The 12393-nt window shown below is 33.9% G+C and overlaps 1 protein-coding gene across 3 annotated transcripts; it reads right to left on the bottom strand.

Moving 5' to 3' along the window:
* Positions 1–5356: 5356 nt before the first annotated feature.
* Positions 5357–10046, bottom strand: LOC143304275 (venom serine protease Bi-VSP-like). Of its 3 annotated transcripts, XM_076626701.1 has the most exons (8): positions 9838–10046; positions 9455–9509; positions 8013–8556; positions 7705–7800; positions 7350–7628; positions 7006–7274; positions 6826–6922; positions 5357–6663 (listed from the first exon to the last, which is right to left on the bottom strand). In XM_076626701.1, the coding sequence occupies exons 1-3, from the start codon at positions 9967–9969 to the stop codon at positions 8534–8536; spliced, it is 210 nt and encodes a 69-aa protein (XP_076482816.1). In that variant the 5' UTR covers positions 9970–10046; the 3' UTR covers positions 5357–6663; positions 6826–6922; positions 7006–7274; positions 7350–7628; positions 7705–7800; positions 8013–8533. The 3 variants fall into 3 exon arrangements, with proteins under 3 accessions (XP_076482816.1, XP_076482813.1, XP_076482815.1); XM_076626698.1 differs by lacking the exons at positions 9455–9509; positions 9838–10046 and adding an exon at positions 8633–8740 and having other exon boundaries at positions 8191–8556; XM_076626700.1 differs by lacking the exons at positions 9455–9509; positions 9838–10046 and having other exon boundaries at positions 8064–8203.
* Between the last annotated feature and the right edge of the window lie 2347 nt (positions 10047–12393).

The raw sequence follows: 12393 nt of genomic DNA, 5'->3' as shown, positions 1-12393 counted from the left end.
GAGACTAATGACAATGATCCTAGGTTCAATAACGAATCCGCGGGCAACGGGACGGTAGTCCTACGCACTCGCAAAAAATCTAAGTCGGATTCTGTGTTAATATTCGCTGACCGTAAGGAGTTAATCCTTTTTTGTCGATGAGACTGCAAGAGAGAGAGACTTTCCGACCCGGTGATACCCCAGAGGAAAAATATGACGGGGTGTGTCTAAGGACACGAGATCATCGGATTCGTCGGGGACATCCTACGTTCGGAAAGTAAGGGAAATTGACGTTGCTGCTAATTGGCCAATCTCCATATCGGTAGTTAGAAAAGGATGCTAGCCGCCCTTGAGGGAGGGTTGCTAGTGGGAGACGTCGTTCGTGGAAAAATAGGTCTCTCCTGTCTTCCCGTAACTGGGACAAAGACTGTATCTGTTGAAGGATTTTAGGTAACTAGATATTAGTGTTTATGACGGTCCTCGGGCTAGCCGATCACGTACTGTGGAGACGCGTCGACATCTGGTAAACATCCTGCCCGGAGAATAGGATCTGCGTGTGGCGAGCTACGGGACAGAAACCGTTGGAATGTTTACTGCCATGTGCCGCTACAAATCTTTCTTTTAAGGAGAGCTATAGGATTACTTAATGCCTTTGTTAGATGGAGAGTTCGTCCCGTTGACCGTGTGGCACCAATTACCTCTCAGAGAAAAGACATCGACTCCCGACTGTCGGACGCAAACGCCGCGACGCATCTTAGTCCCCATCAGAGATAAGGCCCCAACCCCGACTTTCGGACTCCTTGGAATCCACACCAAACCCCCCAACATCCCCAAGCCAGGGTGTATATAAGCCGAGACTTCACCCAGCCCGGGGAGTTCTCGTTCTAGTTGCTGTTCTTGTGCAACACCCCTTTCTCTGTTCAACGTTATTCTACTGTAAGTGCCAAAGTCATAATAAAGTTCGATAAAAGAGAATTAATAGTTGGGCTACGACTCAGCTTTCTTTTCTCTCGCAACCCAAGTATCCATTTTACGTGACATTTTGGCGATCCGTGCCAGGATCCATCAACTTCAAGAAAACGAAATTACGCATTTCGGATGCGATCGACTGCAGATCAGCTCACTTTGCGTGAAAACGACTTCTACGGAAAGCGGACTACGGTCATCACCAAAACTGAAACTGGTCACGAAAAGAAGAATATTCAGGTAAAGAACTGGATTCTTTTAAATATTATTGTACTCGTCGCAATAGCTTCGCTAGTACAGACTCCAACAACAGTACAATAACCACTATGAGCAAAAAATCAGAAGACACATCTTCTGTTAGCCCTATGGCTACTGGTGTGGATCCAAGTATTCGGGCCATACTAGACGCTATGCAGAAACAGAACGAAATCAAGTTAAGAAAACTGTTAAAGGAGACTATTAAAGCAGCGACTAGTCGGAGTTATCAGGGTAGTTTAGTTTCTAATAATTTGAACAAAAGCTTGGAGAAAACAGACGTTACTGTAGGAAATGAAGAAATGGTTTTGAAAGAATTTACAAAAGAATTGCAGTCTAATGTAGAAAATTCTTATGAAAAGAAAGTATCAATTGACACCGCTTCACAGGATTATATTTTTATTAAAACAGACTTAATGTTTGATGTCAATAGCTCAACAGAATACCAGAAAGAGTCTGTGAAACGAAGGAAAGAAGATATTGCAGTATTGTATAATGATTTGTCACCATCTTCGTCACAAGATACTCAAAATTTACAAGAATGGTTTGACAAAAAAAGTAAAAGTTTAGGAGAAGCAGAAAAAGATCATAACAAGAAGGATAATATTTCAATGAGAAATATTTTGGACGGCGATACAAATAAAGAAAACCAAATTGAAACGAAGGAATTAGAAGCAGTTAGTAAATCAACTGCTGAAAATGATACAAAATCAATAGACAACGTTGAACAAAATATATCATTAGAATCCATACAAAAAGCAAGAGATAATGCTTACAATAATGAACATTTGCTTATAGAAGAAGACCAAATGATGACAGCGAAAAATGCGTGTGACACTACAGAATCAAAAACTTCAGCAGATCTTATGTCGAGAAATTTAGATGCTAATACACAAGAGAAGTCTTTAGAGAATAAAGATGACAAGAATCCATCTCCATCTATGTTAGATAGTAAACGGAACAGTCGTTATAATGTTGCTGCAAAGCCTGCTACTTCGCCAAAATTTGAAGAAATTGTTTATAATCAAACCAGACAATCAAACACAAATAAAATTTTGCGAAGCGCTTTAAAGACGAAATTAATCGAAGACAAGTCTGAAATAATTAATAAACAAAAGGCATCGGAAAATGTAGAAAATAAATTTGCCAAAGAAGAAAAAAGAGGTGCTAAACAAAAATCAATTTCAGATAGTGAAAACGAAACAACTGATACTCGTCAACGAAGGGAAGTTCTTTTAACGAACACAGCTAGTGATAGCGATAGGTATAAATCTGTAGAAAATGATAATGCAGTAACGGGTGTAATAGCAACTGATGAAGCGAAACATAGAGGCAGACCTAGGAGATCGGATAAAGTCGAAGTTAAAAAAGATGAAGATACAAGGAAGATCCTACAAAATGAGAAGGGTGGATTAGAAGAACAAAGAAAACTCGAAGAAAATACAAAAGAAGAAACTGCAGAGACAGAAGTCAATTCAAAAGGTATATTAAATAATAAGTGCGATTTACTTGATACCGAAAGAGCTATTGAAATTAATGATACGGTTCAAGATATTAAATTTACTGAAGGTAGAAGCCGCACTCAAAATGATATGGAAGATGTAGTAGAAGATTCACAAGAATTATCTAATAAAACTAAGTTATCAGAAATAAGGATTGCACTTAACAAAATTGAATATACAAAAACTATTTTACGGAATAAAAAGAATTCATTAGAGAGAGAAAGAGGAGTAAGGAAAAAGAAGAAAATGTACAGACAGAAATTATTTCAAAAAATATATCAGATGATAAATGTGATTTGCTTTAGAAAAAAAAAATATTATCCACAAACTACATTAGGAATTTATCTATTTTAGTGAGGAGAAAGAGAAAGGATAGAGGAGTTGATCAATAGACTGTGGATTTTGAAGCGTTTATGAAAAACTTACAATTTTAATAAAATATTCAATGTAAAGTCTTTGTTATAATATTCAGATAGATAGATGAAAAAAACTGAATTTGCATAATTACTCATGGCTTATTGATCAATCATGCGACTCGTTCAGAGGTAACTCGAGTTGTAAAGGCGACAATTTATTAAAAATGGTATATCTGACGTACGATGCATTTGCTCATGTTAAACTATTTAAATAAGTATAAAAATCACGCAAAAAAAATCTACTGAGAATAATGTTGAACTAGTTAATAATAATAAATCATATAGTGAAACACAAACCTTAAATCAAGATTTTAAGTTCAAAAAAAAAAAAAGAAAAAAAAAGAAGAAAGAAGTTGATAAAATGACAGCAACATGTAGCAGCAGGCGAGAGAAAATAAGCCAAATTTCTAAAAGAAGAAACGATGCTCAAGAACTCGAAATTTCTCGAGTGGATATGCTAAACAACGAATTTAATGAACAGTTGAAAGAACGTGAAACAGCAATAGAAGACTTACATCAAATGTTAAAGCATCAATCGGAAATTCATAAAGTTACCTTAAATGAAGCAAGTTTGAAAATAGGAGAACTCTCTGATAAAATTAAATGTTTTAAAGGAAAAGATAGCCAGATACCGAAACGTAATGAATTACTCGAAGAAGAACAGAATAAATGGAGAAATTTAGAAAAAATGATTACAGAAAAACTTGAAGAAGAAAAATCCCGTTAGGAAACAGCTGAAGACGAAGTGAGAAAGCTTTCCAAATATAACGAGCAACTTCTAAAAGATTATCAAGAAATCCATAAAAAAAGAAAAAAAAGAGAGAAAGGAAATACGCTGAGGTTGTTCATCATAATCACAGGTAAAGAATTAAACATGTACCTCAACTGAAAGATAAAATCAATCGACAGGATTTATATGCGAAGAACATAAGAGCACAATATATAGAACAGCACAAGATGATCGAAAAATTGAGAGCAAAAGGAAAACGTGTGCATAATAAAGGTAAAGAGAACACATAATGTATCTTCACCAGGGGCGCGTGATCCAAAATTAAATAATAATAGGTTTGAATAGGTTAGAAATAAAAGGTTTTGTTACTGAAAAGTTAGAGAGATTTCATGACAACAAAAGCATTGCCTGTGCAGAGTGCAGTGTATCAATGTGCACTAAAAATGCAAGCAACGTGACGATTACTTTTAGAACACCACAAGCACCACGAAAACACAATCAAGACCAAACAAGATCAAGTTCAAAAGTGAAGTTACGTGAGCTTATTACTGCTAACGACCAAAAATTGAATTACGATCCCGAGCATCAACTCGCTGATCTTCAAGTAGAATGTTCCGACAAAGACAGGACGACACAAGATTTCGAGAAGCACATAGAGGACATGAAGGAGGAAGTGCAAAAATTAGAATTGCAACTCGACGAGTTACAAAAAAAAAACACACACACACACGCACGTAAAAAGAGTTCAATCTTTTGGAATACAAATTGAAGAACTAACAATAAAATTAGAAGAAATAACATAAGTCACAAATATGAAGTTGACTTGCTGGAACAAAAAAAAAAAGGCCAAACTTAATTCATGTGTTGGAATTCATCACTTGGGAATAATTATTCGTATGATATTCAAATGATTCTAGCCATAAAATAAATTAAAACGATACCTGTCAATGATATGCAATCTGCGTATGACGTCAACCTCGATCTATGCTTATACAAGAAATTTTATCAATCAATGACTAGATATACAATAATCAAATATTATAAAATTTCCTGAAAACCTTTAGGTGTTAATATTAAGGTGTTAATATCTTTAATATTTGCAAGTTATTGTTTAGCGCTAATTAGTTAGAATGTAACAAGTGGTGTACCAGAATTGAGATAATTAAGCCACACGAACAATCTTATTTAGATCTTTTTAATTTTTTAATTCTCTTTTGCTCTAATACTTCGTAAAATTAATCTTCATTAGCTACTACACTTCATAGAATAACAAGAGATAATTTTTCTTATATAACGTTTCATTCATAAAATCTATCATTAAAGTATATCTTCATAAAAATATCATTCCATACTAACGGTATATTTGGTGTCATACGAGATAACAGTTACCAGTGATGACATATGTAACTTTATAAAGATATATCGTTTTATTATATATTAAAAGAATGTACTCATTGCTGCTATATTTCAGATGAAAAAAAGGAGGCAATGATTTTACAGTAAAATCGTTCGTTTACAACTGATTCATTTACATTTCATGATAATACTGTGCATTCTGAATATGCTATGATTTGGTTTAAAATAATAAATAGTCCATTCTTGCATACTATTGCTCCAGCTTTACTTGTATTTTCGATATTGGTATAAATAGAAAGACAATTAATGTCGTTCGAGTCTATTTTCGGATCATTTATATTACGTTTAATCCATATAGTTATTATATGAGAGTATCGTAAAATTTGGAAGAATAAAACGTTCGTACAGGATGTACATTTTATAAGAACTCCAACAAATCTGCGTGTGCACCTAAAATACAAACTGATAGTGATTGTTCATAAGTTTATATACATTATCTAATGTCAATCGAAGGTATCAATTCTTTTTCTCCATAAGAGTACTTTTTCATTTATATGTGTTCAAAAATACATGTGTTCAACCGTGAAGCATATGTCACCTACAACGAAAAAGAGTTTTCCTATACTTAATATTTCCTTTATATACCTATGAAAGTCTATTCTTCGCGTAGTATGAAATTATGAATAAATCTGGAATATTGTTCAATCTGAAAAGAAAAATAACTTATTGACATCATTCATTGATACGAGATTCAGAATGTTTGTTTTGTCTTGCAGAGAAAGAAGGCAGCCCTTTCTTTTAATGTGAAATAGAAAGCGAAAATTTGAAAACAGATTTTTTGGAAATTTACTTGCAAATATCGTTTTCAATATCGTGATTTTCTTCCCAATGGTACTGTACTTTCAAATTTTCCAGTATCCCTCTAAAAACAAAAAGTCGAACCTCGTTATCATTAACATAGGCATTACAAGGAAGAGAAGTATTAGAAAGCAGCTCCTTTTTATTATGGATTTCTTTATAATCGTGTAAATAAGAAATTCCGGAAATTTTTTCCTCAAGAATTTAATTCTTGTGTTTTGATTGATAATTATTACACTGCATACTAACTTTTCGCATACTGTTCGCGTCTAACAATTTCCTAATAATAACTACTTCAAAATTACATATGTTCTTGCACGAATTCAAAAGTACGTATGATACAATTACAATTGATTCTAAAATAATAATTATTTAAAGATATTAAGATACTAATTAAACGTTTCACTATATTTCAAAATCTGGAACAACAAATTTTTATTTATAAAAAATGAAACTGTCTTTATATATTCTTTGTCATGATGCTATTTCTTATTACCATGTCGACATTTTTTAAAATTCATTTTGTTATCTCTACGCAATATGAAAATTCATATACTGCTTAATATTTTTTACATATTATCCATCCACCGCATGATATCTCCTGAAAAATCAAAATATTAATGTTATATTATTACAATGCTTCTTAAATTTCAATTTTTGACAAATTTGAAATCCAATATATTTTGCACAATTATTATTTATCAAAAAATTCTAAGTTAGTAACTTTCTTTTCAAATGGCAAATAACATATACTTTGACTTACCTGTAACTATTTGCTCCTAATCATCATTTCCTCTTATAGAACATCATTATTGTTCTTATAATTACTACCAGTGTCATAGATATTGTAGTGGCTACAACTGAATTAATAGAAAATGATAAATAACTGTGTATAACACTAACACATAACTGTGTATAACAATGACACATAACTTTTACTTACATATCAGTCGATAAGGGATTACTGTGATATCCTGTTGATGTTTCTTAAGGCACTTGATTAGGTGTGATACGGTATCATTCCTTATGGTATACTGTAGATAAGTATTTTAGAAAATGACAAGAATAAATCTAAATTATTCAGAGGTTCCAGTTTCGGCTTAGACATAAATACAGGACCATTTGCAAAGAAGAAAGGGTGCGTTTCTACAGCCTCGTTATAGTAACCATGAATACCAATCTCTGAATTACTGGTTACTAAACATAAATATCCTATAAAATTTAATATATTTCTTTAATTTTTAATACATACATGAGTTAGTAGTTCTAAATTATGAATCATCCTACCTGTGATATTACACTTTTCCTTATAATATCATCACTCAAGTGAACAACATTAAGATCATGTAAACCATGTCATCCTATCTTACTGTGAAGATACTTAGTTATGTTATCTAACATTATAAAAATATCATCAAATTCAAGTCCTTTTATTCACATCACATGGTCACGACGATCTGGTTCTTCGTTATATAATGTTCTAAAATTTGTCGTACATATAGGATGTACAAACCGTGATATCAAGGTATCAGTTCTTCCTTCCCAAGGGACAGTTTCATTAAAATTCTGATAGAATTAAAAATTAATCATTAATATTCTAACAATCATATATGTTAAATACATTATAGTCAATGATATATACCTGAGCGAATGTAGGGGTAATTCCTTGACAATTATAAATGTCATCAGCCCACATCATTGTGCCACTTCTTTGTACTCCAGCCTCTAGATTAACAGCCTAAACAAACATACAAAATTTTATAGAAGCTGTACAAAATATAGTATATACGCGCAATATTGAAGCGTTCAAGGGGATATAAAGGTAATGTACATCACATACACGTGTACTCTCATGCAACAAAATACAATTAGATTTAATAGTATAAGCTCTTTTATTCATCATAATAGATTGGAAATTTAAGTGTCTTACGAGGGTGAGTAAAAAGTTACCCGCTCTGTCGGTGTAGAATTTATTTTAAGCAATTGTCAAAAAAGACATACATCATTTTTTGACATAATCACTCAATTTCTGTATACACTTTGTCCATTTGCTGAAGGACCTTCGTATTTTCTCATTAAAAAATGTTTTGGGCTGAACTGCGAACCACGAATGCATCGTCGTCTTCACCTTTTCATCAGCTTTGTCGGCATCCATCTTGCACAAACTTTTTAAAACCCAAATCTGTCGTGCACTATTGCTTAAGCAGAGCCGTGGCTGATTTGCAAATGATTTGCCACATTATCCAGTGTCACTCGTCTATTCCATAGAGCATAAGTTCATGAGCACGTTCAATGTTGTCATCGTGGATGTGGACGGGCGTCCAGCTGTTTTTTCATAACACTTGTGCGATCTTCTTTGAACTTTTGTGCCCATTCAAACACACTTCGTGACAAAACACTTTCTCCATAATGTGCATTAAATCTTTGATAAATATAGGCATCAAACATAACCTCCGACCACAAGAAACGAATCACAGCATCCTGCACTGTTTTCCTGCAAATCACCATTGCAAAGCGCCATTACTCGCGCAACGGTCACAAACGAATAGACGTAACACAATGAAACCTACGCAGCAGCAATGAACAGATATTGACGTCATACGAAGAATGCAGATGGATAAATACGGTGGACAGAAGTTTTAACTATCTGGAGTGCGGATAAATTTTTACCGAGAGTCGTATAGGAATCTATAATCTGTAAGTACACCTTTGGCTGAATGGAAATTTCTCTTACATATAGTCAAAAATGCAGAAACAGTGTATTGAATTGGAAAGTGATAAAAAATAAGTGAAGTTTCGAGGTTGCATGTGATTGCATGAGTACACAGGACGTTTTTAGCGAATAAAAAATAATTTTGAAAGACACGAGACTTATCTTGTATTTTATGCACTCTCTGTGTCCGAATTTCCAGAAGCTCTGTATCTTATGAAGTGTTTTAGATTAGCCGGAAAATTTTGTATGTACATACAAGAAGTATACGATCTAAGTGGAATATTCCATTATTCTCTTGATACAACAGAAACGAAATTTACAGAACTTCTCAGAAAGTTGGTTTATTATTACCAAATTAATAGAATTAATATACGTTTATCATCTTTACATACCTAAGTCGTGGAGGTTTATCGTGCGTAAAAAATTAGTGTCGTTTCAAAGTTACATTTCGTACATTTTAAGCCTATAATTTGTAACGTACAAAACAATGTAAATTTGAGCTGTTTCTTATCTCCACAATAAGAAAATCCAACTTTACGTTTTTTACACAATGATATTTATGGAACAGTAATATCATATTATTGCATCGCTTGGAGAATGAAGTCAAGGTACGATGTGACCCTAGTGTGAACGCTGGGATACCCAGCTGTGCCGCACTTATAAGCATAAGACACAATACCTATTAAATACGAGGTTAATTCATGTTGTATCAGCAGTGGTCCGCCGCGGTCAGCCTGAAAGGATCGTTAAATTTTTAATCAAAGATACTGAAATATATCGATCGAATTGTATTGAAATTATACTTATATACAGTAATAATCTTCTATTGATTTGTGTATTGAAATACTCCAATTTATAATGTACATGTTATATGTATTTTGAGCAAAACTAAGATTAGAAGGAAATTAGATTAAATACCATAATGAGGTGTGAGAAGTGGGCAAAACTAATAAATTGTGTTTATCTATTATTTTTAATGTTTAAGATGTCGATTTGATGTTAATTCGAATTGACGTGTCTTCAGATACCGTATAGTTTGTAGTAACTCTGTAACTTAATTACCGTACAAGAATCCTCTCCACCCTGAGCATGTTCGGCGCATATTATACCATCAGTGATATCAGGTGCATTAGGAAATTTGGAATAAGCTATTTTGCATTCGGCGTTCTTAATCACTGGCATTTGTACTTCCATTAATGCATTACGTCGTGGTCGTCCTACGAAGAAAATAAGAAAGATATTTAAGACTGAAACTGTTTAATTTTGTTATAAAATTGATATCACTTAATAAATCTTAATGCTCCCTATCCAGCAAGAAGGGGGTTATAGCCGACGAAGTTGCTCTTTCGTAGGGGCTCTTTCGTACAAATGGGATATACGTACCCTGAAAAATAAAAAAATAAATGAAAATGCAGGAAACGAATGACCAAAAGTATGAGAAAGAATTGTACACGCTTTATGACACAATATATGTGTACAGTAAGAAATTTCAGGATATGATACTTCAGTAATACTCAATAGCATATATATATATATATATATATATATATATATATGCTATTTGAGGACTTACTCGAAAATGGCACCTCCTCCACCAATCTAAGAATGGCAATATTATGATTGTGTATGTTTTCTATTCCATCCATATGTGCACAATGTGCTGTGGTCAAAACATGCCTAGCCGTTATCAGGGAACCTCCGCACTTCCATAGTGGTTTGTCTGGGTTTCGGGGATTACGAAAACCTAATGCAGGGATCCATGGCCAAGCGCCTAAAATGCAATAGTCATAGTTGTGAATATACATAATTTTTTCTCACATAATGAGTAACAACGATTATTACCTATTCGATATTCGATCATACAGCAGACGATAAGTACATACGTACAAATACTCTGAAATAGAGATTTGATAAAGACAGAAATTAAATTTTTATTCCAGTGGAATACAAATTATTAAATAATTCTATATAATTTCTATTTGAACTATACTGAACTATAAAGTTCAAACGTGTAATTTCTGCCCTAACAGTTTTTGATCTCTATCCATATTATTACTCCTATATCAATTTTTTATTTCAAGCAAAAAGATACTCTTCCTAACATGAAGTAAAAGAAAGAAATAATTCAAGTTAATAAGTAAAGTTACTACCGATAAAATCATAGCATTATTATTTAGTCTAATTGAAATGTACATTGATGTGCTGTTTAATGCCTTTAAAGTTCATTCTTTGCAGTAAATGGCTTATTATTAATCGGAAAGAAAGACATAAAACGTACCAAGTTCAGCTGGTTTACCATCGACCACCCTGGTATGAGAGACGTTGCTAAAACCACAGTATGGTGGTCGCCAAGCCTTATACTTATACACAGTTTTTATTAAAATTTCTCTCTTCTCTTTGTTTGGATCGTCCGGACAGCAAACGATCGTAACATTGCCCTGGTATCTGCACACTGATCGTCTATAAAAATCGGTGGCTGTACGGTACTGTATCTGCCATATTTCTTGCAGAGGTTTAAATTTTCTGTAGTCAAGGCACCTGCCTTCTTGATTGTCCGGTGTGGTACATTCTGGATCAAACAATTTTAAAACATTTATACAGTTCAAAGATGCGTAAGAAAGCGACACCGATTACTCAACTTTCGAAGTAAAAAGCCGATCAAGTCCACTGGATTGCCCTACAGACACGTATTAATCCGTAAGAGTTAGTCATCATGTTGATAATAATTATCTAAAGAAACTTTTCACGTGAAAATATAAAATTTTAATTGATTAGATATTGTGTTAGCCATACTTAAGAAAGAAAATGAAAATGAATGAAATGAAAGAAAAGGACTACCTTCAACCTCATTTTTTAAATAAACACTTTGTCAGTTTTGCGGTAAATAAATTCTTAGGAATTCAGGACAGTTTTTAGTGAATCATTTTGTTTCGACCGTTCACGGAGAGACGCGATCGCGGGATAGCACGTCAACGAGAGTTGTAAGTTCCCGTTACGATTAAATAATCGACGCCACGAACTGATCGATCCCCTTATTTCGATTATGATAATAAGGGTAGTTCAATGAAATTCCACAGAATTAACACAAATAAATTAATGTTTATTTCAACAACTTATTAACTAGAAAGATATAAGAGGAACAAAAAAAATGTAATTGCGTTTTGGTTGATAAGTAATGCGCGACATACCACATGTGTTGACGGTTCGACTTCTCGAAAAGTTCTGAACGCCTTTCGATTTTTTTCGTTTTTTCTGGAAGGCGACCCCCACTACGTTCGGATCACGCCACATTCTTTTACTGCGAGGTAAAATACGGGCCACGAGTCGACGTTTCTGGAAGTCGCCCTGCTTAATGAACCACGCGCTTGCCATTACAATGTTTGTTTGCCGGGCAGACGCGACGATTCGTCTGCGACATTATAGTGGCGCGATCGATAGTTAAGAATATGACCTATGGTAAGCCGCATGGCGTAACATTCTCTCCCCGTTGAGAGGGTACCGATCAAACTAGCGAGGTGTGGTTGAAGTTCCCATCTTATTTCGTCTCGGTGGCTAGTTGTTCGGGTTTCTCGAGATCGGGTTGAATTGGCAGTGGGACAAGCCTTTTGACGCCCCGAT

This window comes from Bombus vancouverensis, unplaced genomic scaffold (genome assembly GCF_051014615.1).
Source record: "Bombus vancouverensis nearcticus unplaced genomic scaffold, iyBomVanc1_principal scaffold0029, whole genome shotgun sequence".
NCBI classification, from domain to species: Eukaryota; Metazoa; Arthropoda; class Insecta; order Hymenoptera; family Apidae; genus Bombus; species Bombus vancouverensis.
Note: the sequence above shows the minus strand (reverse complement) of the source record. Positions and strands in the feature narration are given on the sequence as shown.

Coding starts and splice junctions, on each gene's coding strand:
- LOC143304275 (XM_076626698.1), bottom strand. CDS start 8,217: ATGGATGCCGACAAAGCTGATGAAAAG. Junction 7,801..8,190: donor CCGACAAAGCTGATGAAAAG/GTGAAGACGACG, acceptor ATGTTTGTTTAG/GCTGTTAATCTAGAGGCTGG. Junction 7,629..7,704: donor TTACCCCTACATTCGCTCAG/GTATATATCATT, acceptor TAATTCTATCAG/AATTTTAATGAAACTGTCCC.